The 17,500-nt window shown below is 45.7% G+C and overlaps 1 protein-coding gene across 1 annotated transcript in view; it reads left to right on the forward strand.

Moving 5' to 3' along the window:
• The window catches only part of abi3bpa (ABI family, member 3 (NESH) binding protein a), a gene marked incomplete at both ends in the record, with an annotated part of 29,742 nt that overhangs the window by 3,749 nt on the left and 8,493 nt on the right, over positions 1–17,500 (forward strand). The window contains 11 exons of the mRNA XM_080536870.1: positions 2,977–3,156; positions 3,535–3,603; positions 3,736–3,868; positions 5,263–5,444; positions 6,433–6,482; positions 7,389–7,434; positions 7,982–8,040; positions 12,599–13,407; positions 13,902–13,972; positions 14,627–14,761; positions 15,925–15,990. Of these exons, the coding sequence (XP_080392996.1) occupies positions 2,977–3,156; positions 3,535–3,603; positions 3,736–3,868; positions 5,263–5,444; positions 6,433–6,482; positions 7,389–7,434; positions 7,982–8,040; positions 12,599–13,407; positions 13,902–13,972; positions 14,627–14,761; positions 15,925–15,990 (1,800 nt within the window). The remainder of the gene's footprint in view (positions 1–2,976; positions 3,157–3,534; positions 3,604–3,735; positions 3,869–5,262; positions 5,445–6,432; positions 6,483–7,388; positions 7,435–7,981; positions 8,041–12,598; positions 13,408–13,901; positions 13,973–14,626; positions 14,762–15,924; positions 15,991–17,500) is intronic.

Consider the following 17,500-nt stretch of genomic DNA (forward strand, 5'->3'; position numbering starts at 1 on the left):
ATCACAGACTCTCTGTCTCTTTTGAAAATCAGAAAGACGGAGCTGTGTTTGTTGTATGTTTTGAAGTGTTTATCGGCTGTGATTTCTCAGTTTGATGTATCTAATGTACCCCTGCATTTCTGGTTCCTCCAAGTCTTACCATGCTGCTTTGATGTATTAAAGTCTGTAGGGACACGTGAACTATGAGTTTTACATGTCGTACGTGGAGGAGACTACTGTTGTAGGATGTGAAACCGTCTGACCGGTCTTGTTTGAGTTTGAATTACATTTGCATAATAACTAAAGATTATGCAGGTGCAGAGAGACATCTCTCTGATATTCCCTTTGAAGTGTGCAAGTGGAAAACGCTGCCTTGGCACATCCATGACAGTGTGATTATGAGAGAGTGAAAACATGCCCCCCCCCCCCGCCCCCTCCCTGACAACTTGGATGTACCCCGCAGCTATTTTCCAAATGTGAATTGGCAATCATGTTTTAATAACATTCAGATGACATTTATGAAACAAGATTTAACAAGATTTATTTTGCAACTGCAGAATTAAGAAATGAGCATCGCTGGGAGGGACCTGGAACAGAGTGTAACCTATCATGGGGTAAACTTATTACCCTTATCAGGACATACTGCCTTACTGAACTGGTTCAACAGAACTATTTGCAGCTGTTATGACTGCAGTATCTTAGTACACTTTCACCCCTACCTTGTTTGGTGCAGACTTACCAAACGTTTTGGTAAGTTCTAATCATTCGAGCAGGTGTGAACACTACTAACCGTGGTGCGGTTCTTTACGAGTGAGAACACAATCCTCCATGGTCCGGCCTTTTTCCAGGAAAAAACACATATACGCCATGTATTATTAGTTGCTGCATAGATACTGTACTGTATGTTGTTGTTAGGAGAGGAAAGTAGCTAACTAGCAATCGAGCAGCCGACTCATTGACAGACACTCGTCTCCTCCACATAGAGGATGGGCAGATGAACACATCTGTTGGCATCTTGTTGATGATGAATGCTGTAAAGCAGCAGATAATCTACTGCTTTCAGCCTGTATCTTAATTTAAAAAAAATAATATATATTTTACCTCAAAACAGGTGGTATTATGATCCCCAAGATAGTATTTCCAGGTCTGCATAAACGATCCCACAGAACTTAATAATTTGGAGATAGGATAGGTATGTAGGGAAGGAGGGTAGGTATGTACAGGGTTGGAGGGTAGGTATGTACAGACCTGTGGTCTACTGACCTCAGAGTGACCCGAGGCGTGTGTGAGTGTGCTTGTGTATGTATGTTTGTGTGTGTTTATGAAATACCAGAGATGTGAACACTGTACTACCACCTGGAGGAGCCTCCTGCCTGCTGGCCATTTGACCTGGTTGACCTTCCACCTCTCTAATCGTGAGAGAGGTTAAGTCTCCTCAGGAGATCTATGGTCAACATGATGACATGTTGACTGGTTTGAACTTAAAGAGTTTCATACTACATTCTTAATCACCTCTCACATAACCTTATCCAATGATAACAAAGCACTCTAACCTACTGTATGTTATTGTGAGTTGAGTTGTGTGATCTATCTGGGTCAGTTGGCTGTGAACCGCTTTCCTGTGAGGTTGATTGATTATTGAGGTTATGACTTCATCCATTTTTAAACCTTTGCTCATTTTTCTCTCGAAGTTCAGATAGCCCTGATGGTCCCCGATGTGTGAGGGCCAAATGTTTTGGGTTGGGAGGACGTTGTTATGTGACCTAGCCAATGTTTGATTGTTTTGGAGTTTAAGACGCTGCCAGAAGTTTTGTAATGTTTCATACTCTTTCATAGAACCTTATTAAGTTGACTCTTTCATAGAACCTCTTTCCCAGGAGCCTATCCCTCTGTCTTATCGGAAATATCGGAGGAATAAAACAAATGCAGTTTGGATAGGGAGCTGGCAAAGCCTGAGAGAGAGAGAAGGACTATTATTGTTTTCAAAAGATGTTTCCCTCACGTTCTCGTCTCTGGCGGCCTCTGGCCATATGTGTAAGTTCAGCTTCAAAAAGGTTACACTGTTTAATCTGAACTCTTTTGTTTTCCGGTCGCTCCTTGAAGAAATCTGAAAGGAGAACACTTGCCTTGAAAGCACAATGCACAGTGCATGTCATTCTATTAGACCTGCGTCTGCCAACATCATCAGTCTCTGAGCCGCACACGTTTGCCACTCCCTCACAACCCCCCAGCCACATCCTCAGTTGGATTCCTGGCCTACGGTCACTCACCTAGTAAACAACTCCAGTTTGAGTCCCTGCTGCCTCTCTCTCCAGTTTGTATCCTTATCTGACCTCTGTCTCTGAGCTTGTTGGGCTAGTGATGGGAACATGGTGGGGCTCCAACTCACGTGTTGTGCCTGTGTTTGTGTGTCTATTACCCTTTCGGGGTTATTTTAACCCCCCCCCGTAAAACCGTCACAAGCATTCTGTCAGCTCCTTGTTCCTATTGCACATATACCGTAGCTAGTCTCTAAACTGCAAATTCAAGGGATCAACTGTTGGTTTCTATGGCAGTGGCACTCACAAACACCTCATTCTGGTGGCCACATGCACATGTATAAGGCATTTAATATATAAACCGTTGAAACTATAAAAAAGGATTAGCACCTAGTAGGTACCCTATAAAACATGTTAATAGGTACTTCTCCTCTTTAATCCCTGAGGATTAACCAACACTGTTCACTAAACAGAACAGACCAGAGAGAGTGTGTCCCTTGTGTCCCTGTAAGAACTCCTGTCCTAACTTCTGTTCTCAACTAGGCCCAAAATAAAAATGCCAGTTTGCACTCGTAATAGCCTGTGCACTTCTGTCAGGTTGTGTGCATGTACGTTTGAACGTGAATAGTCAACGAAATTGAAGATAGTCAAATCAATTGAAACACGTCATTCATCGATTGTTCATTGACCACTGCTATTCCACACCCCAGACACGTTGTATGTCCTCGTCTCCTTTCAGTAAGACGGCAGAACATGAAGGTGCGGATCAACGCCACAGGTGACACCATCGTGATGAAGTTCCTCAAGCCCAACGCCGACACCAAGCTGGAGGGATACATCCTGGGCTATGGCAGCAGCATGTTCTCCAAACAGTTCATCCAGCTGCCAGAGAACGGCCAGCCCTATGAGACCGAAATCGGTGAGGCCTGTGTGTGTGTGTGCGTGTGTAAGTTATATCTTGGTGTGTGTGCGTGCGTGCGTGCGTGTGTGACTGTGAACATCAAAACTAGAGAATGCTTGGTGCACATGTGTGTTGTATTTCTACATTTTTAGTCATGGCCAGATTCTACGCCTCACCGACAGAGAATACATCTGTGGAGGCTCATTCCTGGCTCCTCAACAACCCCATGCCTCCATCTTTTCCCTCACTGACCCCCACCCCCAAGAGCTAGACCTCTCTGTCCTGATCCTCTCTGGAATGTTCTCCGAGGTCATATGCGAGGCCATGCAAAAGGAGCCCCATGGAGTAAACCCAAGAACTGCTGACCCTTAAACCGCCCCTGACTCTTGCTTTCAGATGCTGAGCCCAAGTACCTGATCGCAGTCCAGCCCATACCAGTCAACGATGTGAAGAAACACTGCACAGGTACGCTACCCTGTTTAAAACACAATCATTCAATTCAGTCCACTGGGGGCAATACTTAAATACATTACCTAAATTCATAAATGAAACATTATGCACATGCAATAGATATGAATAGATGAAATGTCCCCACAGGCAAGGTGAACCTGGAGAAGCCGCTGCACCTGGTGATAGGCTCAGTCACCCCCACCGCTGTGCTCCTGTCCTGGGGAACCTTTCTGAAGACTCCCTACGAGGGGAACATCATGAAGGACTGTCTGGAGGATGGGTGAGTCCACACACACACACACACACACACACACACGCACGCACACACACACACACACACACACACCCATACACACACACACACACACACACACCCATACACACACACACACACACAGATTTATCTACACACTCTTAGCTATCCATCGTGTTCGATGATGACGCTTGCTCCAAGGATGGGGGGGGGGTTTCAGCGACGCTGTTGCTGGTGCCACTTCTCGTGGCCGTTGAGTCCGATCCTTGAGCCGCACACGGACACACACATACACACACACACACATACACACTCACACACACACATACACACACACACACACACACCCATACACACACACACACACACAGATTTATCTAAACACTCTTAGCTGTCCATCGTGTTCGATGACGACGCTTGCTCCAAGGATGGGGGGGTTTCAGCGACGCTGAAGTCCGATCCTTGAGCCGCACACGGACACACACACACACACACACACACACACACACACACACACACACACACACACACACACTCACACACAATTGAGAAATACACACACTTTATACACGCATAAATCTTATACAACAGGCTCTTTAATATTGTCCATATGGAATAACTGCAACAACAGATGACCCCCGGAAGTCTCTCTGGTTACTGAGGTGAGGGTCTCCTGGGGCCACGCTGCAGGTGTTTAGAAGAAGAGTGATCCCACTCAACAACCACTTCCACACACTCACTAACACACTTTCCGTACTGTACTTTTCTAGTATTCCCCTGCTCTCTCTCTGTGGAAAGAGAGGCTTTGGAAAAGCAATTGGAAAGCTTGACCTCACCCCTGGTTTGACTCGCAGACAAAAGCCTCATTTGGCTTTTTAAACTCTCTAATGTCAGTTACGTCTGTGTTTGTCGCGCCCCAGCGGAACGCCTTCGAAACAAGGCAACAGGAACCTGTCGCCCTGCTGTCGCTCTGTTGTCTCATTGTAGGTCAGAGTCTTAGGACTGTAGATTGTAGGATATTGCATTTCATAACCTGAACAGCATTTTGCATTACTGCTTCTACGTACTGCCGCACGACTGGTCCCGCTGTAGCACGACTACCATGACTTTATCACTTTATTACCTTATCCTACTTTACTTACTTTACTTATTTGACTTTATTCTATTATTGTTGATTTTGTATCCTGCTACAATGCCAATGTCGAAGAACCTAAGCCCAAGACTGTTACTGTGACTGGTACAGGTACTCTTGTGTACCTGTACATTTGATGTAATAAAAGACATTCTGGTTCTGATTCTGATAGATGGAGGAGAATCACTACACTTGATGAAAAAGCTGTATGTTGGCGCATTCATTACCGTATACCTTATTGTACGCTTAATATCAGTCATAAAAATAAAGAAATCTCTCTCTAACACAGACACTACACCGTGCGTTACCGGGAGAGGAACAGGAAGTGGACCTACCAAACGTGCCCCACCAGTGACACGGTCGTTGATAACCTGAAGCCCAACACAGCGTATGAGTTTGGAGTCCGACCCAACAGTGAGGATCGCGGTGGAGTGTGGAGCAAACCAACCATCCACAACACCAACATGGGCGGTACGTCACCTAAACCCTTCCCGCTTAACCACGGCCACATGGGCGGTACATCAACTAAATCCTTCCTGCTTAACCACGGCCACATGGGCGGTACGTCAGCTAAACCCTTCCCCCTTAGCCACACTAACATGGGCGGTACGTCACCTAAACCTCTTCCCCAAAATGTAATGATTACCACAGTAACCTGTCAACACCATGGACAGTACGTCACCCCTTCTCCTGCAAACCTCCTGTACAGTAGGGTTACAACATACTTATTACTTTATAGCCTCTCAAACACCCGGACCCGCGATCACTCCTGTCCTCCACTCTCTCCACTGGCTCCCCATCAAAGAACGTATCAAATTCAAAGTACTCCTCCTCACCTACAAAGCCCTCCATAGCCTGGCCCCCCCTTACCTGACTGACCTCCTTCTCCCCCGTCGCCCTATCCGTACCCTCCGATCCTCATCCACTGTTCCCCTCACTGTGCCATCCTCTAAACTTAAAAGCTTTGGAGACCGTGCTCTCTCACAAGCTGCACTCTGACTCTGGAACTCTCTCCCCCAGCCACTCAGAGACTCACCCTCACTCTCCACTTTTAAATCCCGACTCAAAACCTACCTGTTCTCCCAAGCATACAACCTTCCCTACCCTTATTGAATTGAATTGAATTGAATTGAATTGAATTGAATTGAATTGAATTGAATTGAATTGAATTGAATTGAATTGAATTGAATTGAATTGAATTGAATTGAATTGAATTGAATTGAATTGAATTGAATTGAATTGAATTGAATTGAATTGAATTGAATTGAATTGAATTGAATTAACCATCTCCCCCTTATTATTATTATTATTATTATTATTATTATTATTATTATTATTATTAACTCAGTTATCCACAGAATCACATCCATATGTTGTAAAAGATGTGTTTAAAATGCTCTGTATAACCAGTTGCTCCATCAGTTCCACGTGTTCATTTATCTTGTGTTGTGTTTTCCAGAGAAGCCCATGCAGAAACCCTATAAACCACGCAGCCCTGTTAAGCCTGTGGTACGTGCTGGAGATATTCATTATCACATTGAAAACATTTAGATCTTGATTTATGTTTAGTACAAGTGTAGCTTGAGAGGCTACAGTCATTGTAATTGTATAGATGGAAGGGAGTTTCAATGTTGGTTTACCAAAATGTGACACAAGTCATATTGTCTAGTATTGTATATGCTTTAGATAGTCTGTGGTGTGCTTTGGGGAGTGTAATGTGGTTTAAGGACTGTTTGGAGGACTTTCTTTCCAATCCGCCCCCTGAATGGAAATAGCTACACTGCAGCCAGAGCTGACCAGGCCAGGAGAGGACAGGAGAGGAGAAAGAGGAGGAGAGGAGAGGAGAGGAGAGGAGAGGAGAGGAGAAAGAGGAGGAGAGGAGAGGAGAGGAGAGGAGAGGAGAGGAGAGGAGAGGAGAAAGAGGAGGAGAGGAGAGGAGAGGAGAGGAGAGGAGAAAGAGGAGGAGAGGAGAGGAGAGGAGAGGAGAAAGAGGAGAAAGAGGAGGAGAGGAGAGGAGAGGAGAGGAGAGGAGAGGAGAGGAGAGGAGAGGAGAGGGGACAGAGAAGAAGCCATGAGAGAAGGACAGAGAGAGAGTAGCATTGGCCCTGAGTTTCTGGCTGTGCATGGTGACTCTGCAGTCCTGTCCCGTCTCACGTGCCCCCGGCCCCCCACTCGTAAACCCGCACAGCTGCACAGCATCAGCCGCAACGTTGGCACTTCCTGAGGGAAAGTTGAAATAACGAGCTTCCCGCCAGAGAGTTTACTGATTCGACACAGAGAAAAGGGGCATGGGGTTATGTTACAGAGGGAGAGAGATAGGCAGGGAGGAAGAGGGAGGCAGAGTGAATGGAGAGAGAGAGAGCTCTCTGAACTAAGGAGAGTTTGTTTTAATCCTCTCCTTGTCTTTCTCCACAGAAACCCATCATGGCGGCTCCGAGAGCCTTCTTCCCTCCTCGCCAGGGTAAGCCAATAGAGACACGCTTCTGCTTTGGTCAAACCCACTGAACCCTGTTTTAATATCACAGCAGAGATTTTACAGGACACTGTGATTTATCGCTACTCAGAAATGTCTGTTTCAGCCCTCGTCAGTGAACCCTGCTTTAAGAGTCAGCACTGGAAGAATGTTAACGAGCTTTTTGATTTATCATTCTGCAGACAGGACCTCAGCATGTGTCAATCCTGCACTATAATCCCCTAATCTTAATTTTGCTAACCGCAGGCTTTATCCTAGGTGAGGAGACGCTGGGACAGAGGGGAGACGCTTTATACAAATGTGAATGTTTTACCTATGTGGATGATGATGTGATTAGCTAAATATGTACCTACAGTATGATCTTGGATAGTCAGTTTGTTGAATCATCCATTACACTGACTGCACTGCACAGAGCCTGTACATCCTGTGTGGATATAGTTTTCTCTCAAGGCAGTCTCTTTCAGGACACCCCAGGGCAGTAGTGATAATACTGTACGTGTTTTTGATATGTGTCTCCCCTTCTGCCCCTCATCAGTTCTCCATAACAGCACCCAGGGCAGACTGCCCCTCTACCGGAAACCCAACTTCCCTCTAGTTCCAAGGACAACCTTCGGTAATGACCCTCATGACCTATGGCTAGGGCATGAGGTTTTTCCTGGTCAGGTCGCATGAACAGGAAAAACTCCTGGTCCTAGCTATGTCCTGTCTGTCCGACCGTTACATGGCTCTTTCTTCTTCCTCAGGAAACCTTTAAGAACTCACCGTCACTACAGGCTTGCTACTCTAGGTATTGCTCTCTAGGGTATTGGATCTCTCCTTCACAGACCTCTTGATATACATTATGTTCCTCAGCTCCAACCTCCACTAGACAGGATGTTCTGACCATGCCAGGACCTTTGGTGCCCCACCACCAGCCAATCGGTAAACAGAGAAACAATATATTCCTTTACGAGAAAGGCCGCTTCACTGGCAGTCAGCTTGGCTGCGTCCAATTACAGGCTGGGTGGCGGGGGTTGCAGAGCACTCTTGTTTGTAATTGGCTGCATGAGTAAGATTAGCATGTACTCAGTAAGTCAAAAGAAAGCCCCTCTCCCCTGGAACCCAGGAGGTGATTGGTTGCCATGAAAGTGGAGGTAGGTTGCTGTGATGATGACACAGCGGTTTTGTAGCATGGTATAGCCCAGACGTATTCAAATCTGGCCCTAGAGACCTAAACCTAAGACCTAGTCCACTCACTCGGTCTCCCAGTTTTGGAACCAAGCAGTGTTGCAGAGCTTGAGGTCTGGATGTGAATACCCCTGGTCTATATATTGGCTTCAAGGATGAGACACATTGAGCACATTGCAAAGGCGCTGCTTGTTCACGCAATGCGTTTCTCATCAGTCATGTCCCGCAAACATGTTGGCCATCTTTCTCAGTCCTCTTAGTCTTTCTCTATCTGTCTCTAATGTCTTTACCATTTGTCTATCCATCATTATCTGATCCTTATATTAGTATATTATTGGATTTATGTGGAGTTCCTCACATAATATAACCTATTCTTCCAAGTATAGCTGTTTATCATGTATGTATGTGTATATCCAAGGCTGTACAGACTGAATGATCTGAATACTATCTTCACAATCTCTTTTCCATCATGTATAACATGTTTCTGTCAGTCCAGGCTCTTTGCTTCCTGCCAATTGCTGTCTAGATTGTGTGAAGTCTGCATGATAACGTTGCATGATACTCTACAACATGCTACAGTACACCACTTTCTCTCCAACAGGAACAGAGACTCGCAGATCCCTCTTGAGATGTTCCTGTCTTGTTTCTCATTTGCTCACTCTACTCTGAACACCTCCTTCCTATTGTAACTTCCCTTCACTCCAGATCAACCAAGATCACATCGTTTATGAACTTGTCCTGTCTCTAATACATTATATACTTTCTTACCACATCCCTCTCTCTCTCTCTCTCTCCTCTCTCTCTCTCTCTCTCTCTCTCTCTCTCTCTCTCTCTCTCTCTCTCTCTCTCTCTCTCTCACACACACACACACACACACACACTTGATATGTGCTTTACAGTAGCTCTTACCAGTCCCTTAGTTAAATTACCTGAAAATTAGTTGAGACTCCAGGTACCAATTATTATGTTACCACTATCAACTACTGTACTGTACCACTCTCCCTGATCTTAACTGAGGTACAGTGGCATAAACACTACATGGCCATGTAGATGAATAGCTGCACTAAAGGCCTGAGATGCCCTGATTCACACTGAGGCTGAGGTAAAACATCTGAGCGGATTGAACAATCAATCAGGGATGGCCATTGAAATCCCACGGCAGGTGATCAATCGGGCCCCATTAAAACCTCATGGCTCACAATCCTCCAGAGGCACAGCCAATGGATTTGGACGGCCGTCACTCACCAGTATCCAGGGTCTGGTAGCAACGTCTGTGTGTAGTAACACGGTCGTTACACTGCAAACAGCTCCATATGGACTCCTCTCCTTTGAAATCTGGGCCCCTCCATCTCACTCGTGCCAGGGAGAATTCAACCTTTAAATGTTGGTTTAGGCCCAATCCCGATTCCCTTTTCTACCCCTATGGCTTGTTTTCGAGTGTGACTCGATTTCGAGCCAAGGCCTTCGACCAGAGCCACAAGCCGTCGGGGTTGAAATCTACCCCTATGAAATGAGACGACCCTTCAAGACTGTTACGTCATCAGTATTATCTAGAAAAGCATTGACGCTCACGACTCATTCACAACTTCACTTTTACGCTATCAATCAATCAAACAAGTCATCAAATAAAAAAGAACAATGCTTCATTATCAGACCATGACAGAATAACGGCGCTCTAACCTGTATGAAACCTGTGCTCCTACCCTGCCAGTCTGCACTGATTTAGGACAACAGTGCAACAACTTCGCGGCTGAACTTTAGTAAAATGTACGGCGTCATATCCTACCATCAATGGGAAACATGGAAAAATGCATGACTTACAGATTTAATTTTATGACGTTCCGAAATCCGGAGTGACAGGAACGCTGGAGAAACAGCCGCTGTCCACTGCATTAATTAACTACATGTCCTTGATGAGTCTCCCGCTCACTGCCCTCCATCAAAAATGGCACATCCATCGATAATATTACATAATAACAACTGCTCGGATTAGATTGCGAGTTGTTTTGGTATAATAAGTGCTGCAATACAGATAGCGTCATATACCACCAAGGGGGGGGGGGGGGGGGGGGAATTCGCACCTATCATGCACATATCAGCCTGTGGATAGATACCTTTAGATAGATAACTTTACATTAAATATGTCTACCATCAGACTGAAGGACTGCTTCTACCACAGGGCCGTCAAGGCCCTGAACACAGAAAAGGCCTAAGTTCTGGGCCCAGGACAGTCCGGACGGATTGTATGGCAGCTAGTGCTGAGGCACAAACATGTACATTTTCAAGCCTGCAAACTGTGACACTTTAAAATAATGTGAAAAAATACTTTTTGTGCAATATGACAACCCTAGTTGACTATCTGTGCAGTATAGTACAGTGGATTGTGTACATAGCCTTTATTGATGTAAACCAGCTCCTTACCTTCTTGTGATTTTATGCTTTTATGCTTTTTCCATTTAAAAAAATAAATAAAAATCCCTTTCCTAACACCAGGGGAGCCACCCCTCCTAAATTTCGTTGTTTGGTACCTGTACTGTAGCAATGACAAATAAAGTCCATTCCATTCCATCATCCGCTGTCAAACACCACAATTTATTTTTAAATAAACATGATTGTACATCTCTGTAATCGCGCACCCATGTATTTATATGGGGAAGGCTGTGCTTGACGATTCCATTGGACTGACGCAGGGCAGAGGGTGACTGTCACCCTGTGACAAACGCGCAGATATGAGTGCTCCGGTGTCCTGCTTTGATAGTCTAATGGAAGTGATCAGGTAGGCTACCAGTCCTCTACTGCTAAACCCGAGCGCGCTGGACTGTGGAACTTTCTATGTTAAGCATAGGCACCTCGGCATAACAGCGATTTTTTTTTATGCTTGTAAAGAAAAGGTCTATAATGCATTAAAATGACATTAGTACATCAGACATTAGACATTAGACATCAGACATGGAAATATGTCAATGCGCGGCTGTCATGCACAAATCAGCTTGTAACGTTAGACACACAGCACATCGGCATAATAATGTTTTGTTGTTGTTGTGCTTGTTATAAAGAAAAGGTCTATAATGCATTTAAATGAATGATACAACCCATTAATAATATTACCTAATAACAACTGCTCGGATTAGAATAGGTACATGGAAATAGGTCAAAATGCGCATCATGTGCAAGTCAGCCGAACGTTTGATAGATAACTTTACATATGTGTACCATCATCCGCTGTCAAACGCCACAGGTAATAATTGATTTATGATTGTACATCTTTGAAATGCTCGACTGTCATGCAGCGTTGCGTTACTGTAACGTTAGACACAGCACTGACATAAAAGCGATTTTTTTGGGTTATGCTTGTTATAAATAAAAGGTCTATAATGCATTGTAATGACATTAAACTAAGATAATAAGATGGTTATCATAATTTTTCAAATCTTTATTAATAAGTAATTACAGAGAAAGTAAAATGACATTTCCGCATTGAATAGAGCGACATAACATTTCTGTAGATGATTCGCAATGCATCATGGAATCAAGGGGTAGCGTACCATTATGGCTTCGAAGCTAGTCTGGTCCTGGAATCGCTCGAAATGAAGCCATAGTTAGGCCTCGAAATGAAGCCATGGCTCGATGAAATATGAATTGGGATAGCCCTACCCCTAAACGTAAACGCGCAAAACGAAGCCATAGGGGTGGAAACGAAGCCGTAGGGGTGAATTGGGATTGGCCCTTAGTCTAGGTCTAGAGGAGGTTACGGTAGGTGCAGCCTAAAACCATTATCTTGTTCCCTGTTTTCCATAATTTCTCATTCTAGTGAGAATCAAACTTCTTCTATCGATCTTCTATCTATCAGTCTTTTTTCTCCAAATGCATCCTGTTTCTTTTCTCTTTCTAATGTGTCAAAGAACTGCCTTCTCTGTACTATCCGTTCTATCTGGTGCTATTTCTATAGCATCAAGGTGTCTCTTTCCTCTCTCACCCAACCCAGGAGTTGCAGACCTGTTCAGAACTGCTTCCTCTCCCTCCGTTGATGTCCCCCAAGCCTCCCCCCGGCTTCTTCCCACCCTCCCCCTACCCATCCCTGCCATCCCTGTGTATGAACCCCATCAACATGGAGAGAAACACGGAGGTCAGGCCCATGCTCGGTCCGAGCCAGAGCCCAGTTCCGGGCCCAGGCCACAGCCAAAGCCAGAGCAAGAGCCACAGCTACATCCACATCCAAAGCCACAGCCAGAGCCACAGACACATCCACAGCCACATCCACAGCCAAAGCCACATCCACAGCCACAGACACATCCACAGACACATCCACAGCCAAAGTCAGAGCAAGAGCCACAGCCACAGCTACATCCACATCCACATCCACAGCCAAAGCCACAGCCAGAGCCACAGACACATCCACAGACACATCCACAGCCACATCCACAGCCAAAGTCACAGACACATCCACAGACACATCCACAGCCACAGCCAAAGTCACAGACACATCCACAGACACATCCACAGCCCGAACCACGACCAAAGCCAAAGCCAAAGCCCCAACTACAGCCAAAGCCAAAAACCCACCTACAGCCAAAGCCAAAGACCCACCTACAGCCAAAGCCAAAGACCCACCTACAGCCAAAGCCAAAGACCCAACTACAGCCACAGGCCCGGCCCCGGCCCCGGCAACAGCCACAGCCACAGCCTGAGCCCCAGCCACGGCCACAGCCACAACAAAAGCCAAAGCCAAAGCCAATACTACAGCCACAGCCACAGCCAATACCACAGCCACAACCACAACCACAGACAGCTAGGGTCACCCAGAAACCAGCGACCACTACTGGTAAATGTCTCTCTCTCTCTCCAATAATTTAGTCCCACCCCATGTTTGGGTTTCAAACAACTAGGAGTTGGGTAAAAGAAAGCAGTTTTTGAAAGTACTTGTCCTTTTGTATATACCTAGATCATTCTAAGTCTATACCTAGATCATTCTAAGTCTATATCTAGATCATTTTAAGTCTATACCTAGATCATTCTAAGTCTTTACCTAGATCATTCTAAGTCTATATCTAGATCATTTTAAGTCTATACCTAGATCATGCTAAGTCTATACCTAGATCATTTTAAGTCTATATCTAGATAATGTTAAGTCTATATCTAGATCATTCTAAGTCTATATCTAGATCATTCTAAGTCTAAGACCATCTAGCATGTACTGAAGCAAAAGCTCAATTCATTTAATAATGCAGCTCAAAACTGCATATGGATCTATAAGCCCCAGATTAAAAAGTTCTCTCTCACACAGCTAGCCAATTAGAGGTGGGAAAGCCTCTGCCAAGACCCGCCCTGGCCACAGAGAGAGCCATTAGTAACAACCAGGGTAACAATGACAAGAACCCATTCATCTCATCACCATCTCTGTCATCCAGCCTCATGACACCCCACACTTCTCATTGGTCATTGCTGCTGTCCATCAATCGCTGGATGACCCCATGTCTTCCCCATGCTATAATTCCACCTTCATCAGTCCTCTGGAGCTTTGACTGTGCATTGCTGTGGGTAGAAGTTGCCCATGTACAGTGATCTGGGATCAGCTTTACCCTCCCGCAATCTGAATCGAACCCTTACCTCTGCAGCTCATCTCGGTCTGTGCTGCACGGCTGATCTCATATTCCTCAGACCATACCCCTCCTCCCACTCCATTACAACATACTCCACCCCTCCACCCCTCCTGTCTCTGCCTCCATTCTCAGTCCACCACACTCTCTCCATCTCTGAACACTCACGGCAACGAGGGCTGTTTTTCTTCTTTTTTTTATCTCCATCCAAGCTGTCAGTTCACTCCACCTTTCCTCATCTCCATCCTTCATTCCTTTCATTGATCACTGACTCGTTTTATCCATCCAGGGCTGCTTGTGTCCAGGGGGTTGGAAACCCCTCTTTTTCTTTTTCACCACCCCCAACCCTCTCTCTGTTCATCTAGGTACAGGCAACCTGAGACCCTCGACTGGCGCTGCCCCCCGCTCTCCTCTAGGCTCCTCTGTCACCATGGCAGCCAGAAACACAACGTCGTCCCGTAGCCGAGCCTCTTCTCACTCCACCCCTAACGGCATCAGACCCCTTTCTCTACCCAGGGCCAACACCTCCCTGACCTCCAGCACTCCAGGGGGTAATGGAGCACTCGCTGCCTCCTCCTCTTCTTCTTTGTTTCTCCTGCACTACCTCAGATCTCACCCTCTCTCTACCTCCTCTCTCTCTCATACACGCACACCACACACACACACACACACACACACACACACACACACACACACACACACACACACACACACACACACACACCAATATGGGTGGCATGGGCAAAGCTAGGAAGTTGTACCAGAGAATGTGCACTATTTGCCAATTATACAGAGCAGGATATTTGTGTGTGTGTGTGTGTGTGTGTGTGTGTGTGTGTGTGAGTGTGAGTGTGAGCGAGAAAGAGCATTTATGCCCATGCAATAAGTTGGCACAAAAATTGCACTATCCTCAGTCTCCCTCTCTCTCTTTCTCCTTCCATCTGTCTCTCACGCTCTGCCACATGTGCGCTCCAAGACCCTCCTCTTTGGCAAGTGTTTCACGGCTGCACCTCGAGGAACTGCAGTGTCTCAGGGGTCAGAGCCGTTAACGTGATTTATGTCCCCGCCGGCCGGCCCGGTGGGATGGTGCTCTGGCCAGGACACACACCACATTTACACCACACATGCCAAGCCAGACATGCCAAGCCAGACATGCCAAGCCAAGCACTGGGCAGCCACTACAGCACGTCACACAGACACCCTCCAGAACCCTACACTTTGTCCCCCTCTCAGAGAGAGAAAGAATGAGGGAAAGAGAGAGAGAGTAACAATAAAGAGAGAGAGGCAGAATAAAGAGAGTGACAGTAAAAAGAGAGAGAAAGAGAGAGAGAATAAAAAAAAGAGAGAAAGACAGAGAGATAATATTCCAAATTCAGGCCAGCTACGTCTGAATCTCTCAGTGCAGGTGGTTTAGAATGATCACGAATCAACAACAGACATTTGACATTTGCTCAGATGAGATTGTGTTGTTGACTTTGACAAGTTTAGACTCTCTTCCTGATGCGGGTTGTTTTTGGATCAGATGATGCTTGTTGAAAGACATACATAGATATGACCTCTCCTGAAACTTCCCTAAACTTCCTTCCTTCTACCTTGGTTTGAATCCCCTCCCACAGGGCTCACACCGAGATGTCCTGTCATGTTTTTAGCATGTTTTCAGCGTGTTAACTAGGCACTCAGACATGTTTAACGAGCCCTCTTCTCCATCCAACAGCCGACGGGGAGCACCATAAGGGCCTTGCTCTTCCCAAACCTGTCGTGTGGTCCCGAAAGAGACTGGGTAAACAAAAAGAAGAGATGATTACTTCTGAGTGTCTCTCGCCCACTAACTAACCCGTCTCCTCAAGCTATGCCATTGTTTTACCTGCAGTGAGCCCACCCTTTGCTTTTGTCACAACATGTACGCGTCCTGTGATTTGACAGCTCATCTGTCTGTCAGTGTGATTGTCCAGTCTTGATCAATGTTCATAATGTGTGCAGCCTCGCCAATGTCTTCTTTGTCATAATTTTTTGCTGTAAACATGGCTGAAGCTGAACACTCTCCCTCCATCAATATCTCTGACTGATTTACTCACGTCTGGCCGTAGCCCAGTAGCTCTGGTTAATAATGTCCAGACCAAGAGTAATTGAGCTCTAGGAGATTTTTGGCATTAGTGAAGGTCTGGAGAGTTTCTACTAATTCAGTTCACATGTCACAGCTGGTGTCTGTTGTATCGTGAAACTGGGACAGTTTCAGAGGTCTTCAAGGAGTCTCAGGGCTCACTGGAAGCTGCTCTACAGAACCAATAACACCCTCTTCGTCATCTGCCAACCCAATTTCATGGAAAATCAGTCGAACAGCAGCGGGGGGGGGGGGGGGGGGGGAGGCAGTGTCTAATTTTGGCAATGTTTCGGAGGTTGAAGTAGGAGGTCTTGACGAATGTCAATGTCGTCTTGTGTGTGATGTATGTTAGTCCCGTCTACGTCCTAAAGCTTGGGTAGCTTTAGATTAATCCATACAAGATGGAAGTTCATGTTTGTCTGTCACCTCCATCTTGTGTTGTCTCTCATACTGTATATCAGCACATTTTATGTTTGATTTCATGTAGCTTTGCTATGAATGTCCCCTGAACTGGTTAAAGCTTGTGGCGCCTTCTATTTCCAGTATAACTTTATCCAGTCTTTCTTGAGCAGAGTGGGGGGTGTAGTGGCTCGTGCCCATGAGTAACTTCAGTGTGTTGCAACAACCATAATAGCAATATCAGTGGAATATTTCTCAAGGAATATTTTTCTAGGCAGGAACTAAAACATAGTGTTTTTACACAGTGTTTTTACACAGCCCCATCAGAGAGAAGAGAATCTGACAGAAACCAGAGCACAAACACTGCTGCTCTTAAAGGTCATACTTCACAACGTGGTAAACCAGTGAAGCGTTGAGGCTTTTGGCACCCAGACGGTTCAGAGTGAGTTTTGTGGGTGTTGTGAGTAATCTGGCTCACGCAAACCCCATCTGTTGAATCCAGGATGTTGCTGATGATCACATCCTACTTCCCTATGACTGACTGCACTTCCTGTCCAGCGTGGAGGGGTGAGCTCACGGTGAAGACACAAGGTCAACAAAATGTCCACAAAGGTTTTCCCCTTCCACAGTCCAAAAACATGTTATTCGTATGTTCTCTGAACTGTTTCAAAGGACTCAGTGTGATGTTAGCAGCTGACTGTAATAGTTCATGCTATGCCCACAGCTTATGGGGTTACCCCCTTGCAGGTTTGTTGCCTGAGGTTGCATCCAATACATAAGTGACAGTAGC

Source organism: Nansenia antarctica, assembly GCF_963989245.1.
Source record: "Nansenia antarctica genome assembly, chromosome: 7".
NCBI classification, from domain to species: domain Eukaryota; kingdom Metazoa; phylum Chordata; class Actinopteri; order Argentiniformes; family Microstomatidae; genus Nansenia; species Nansenia antarctica.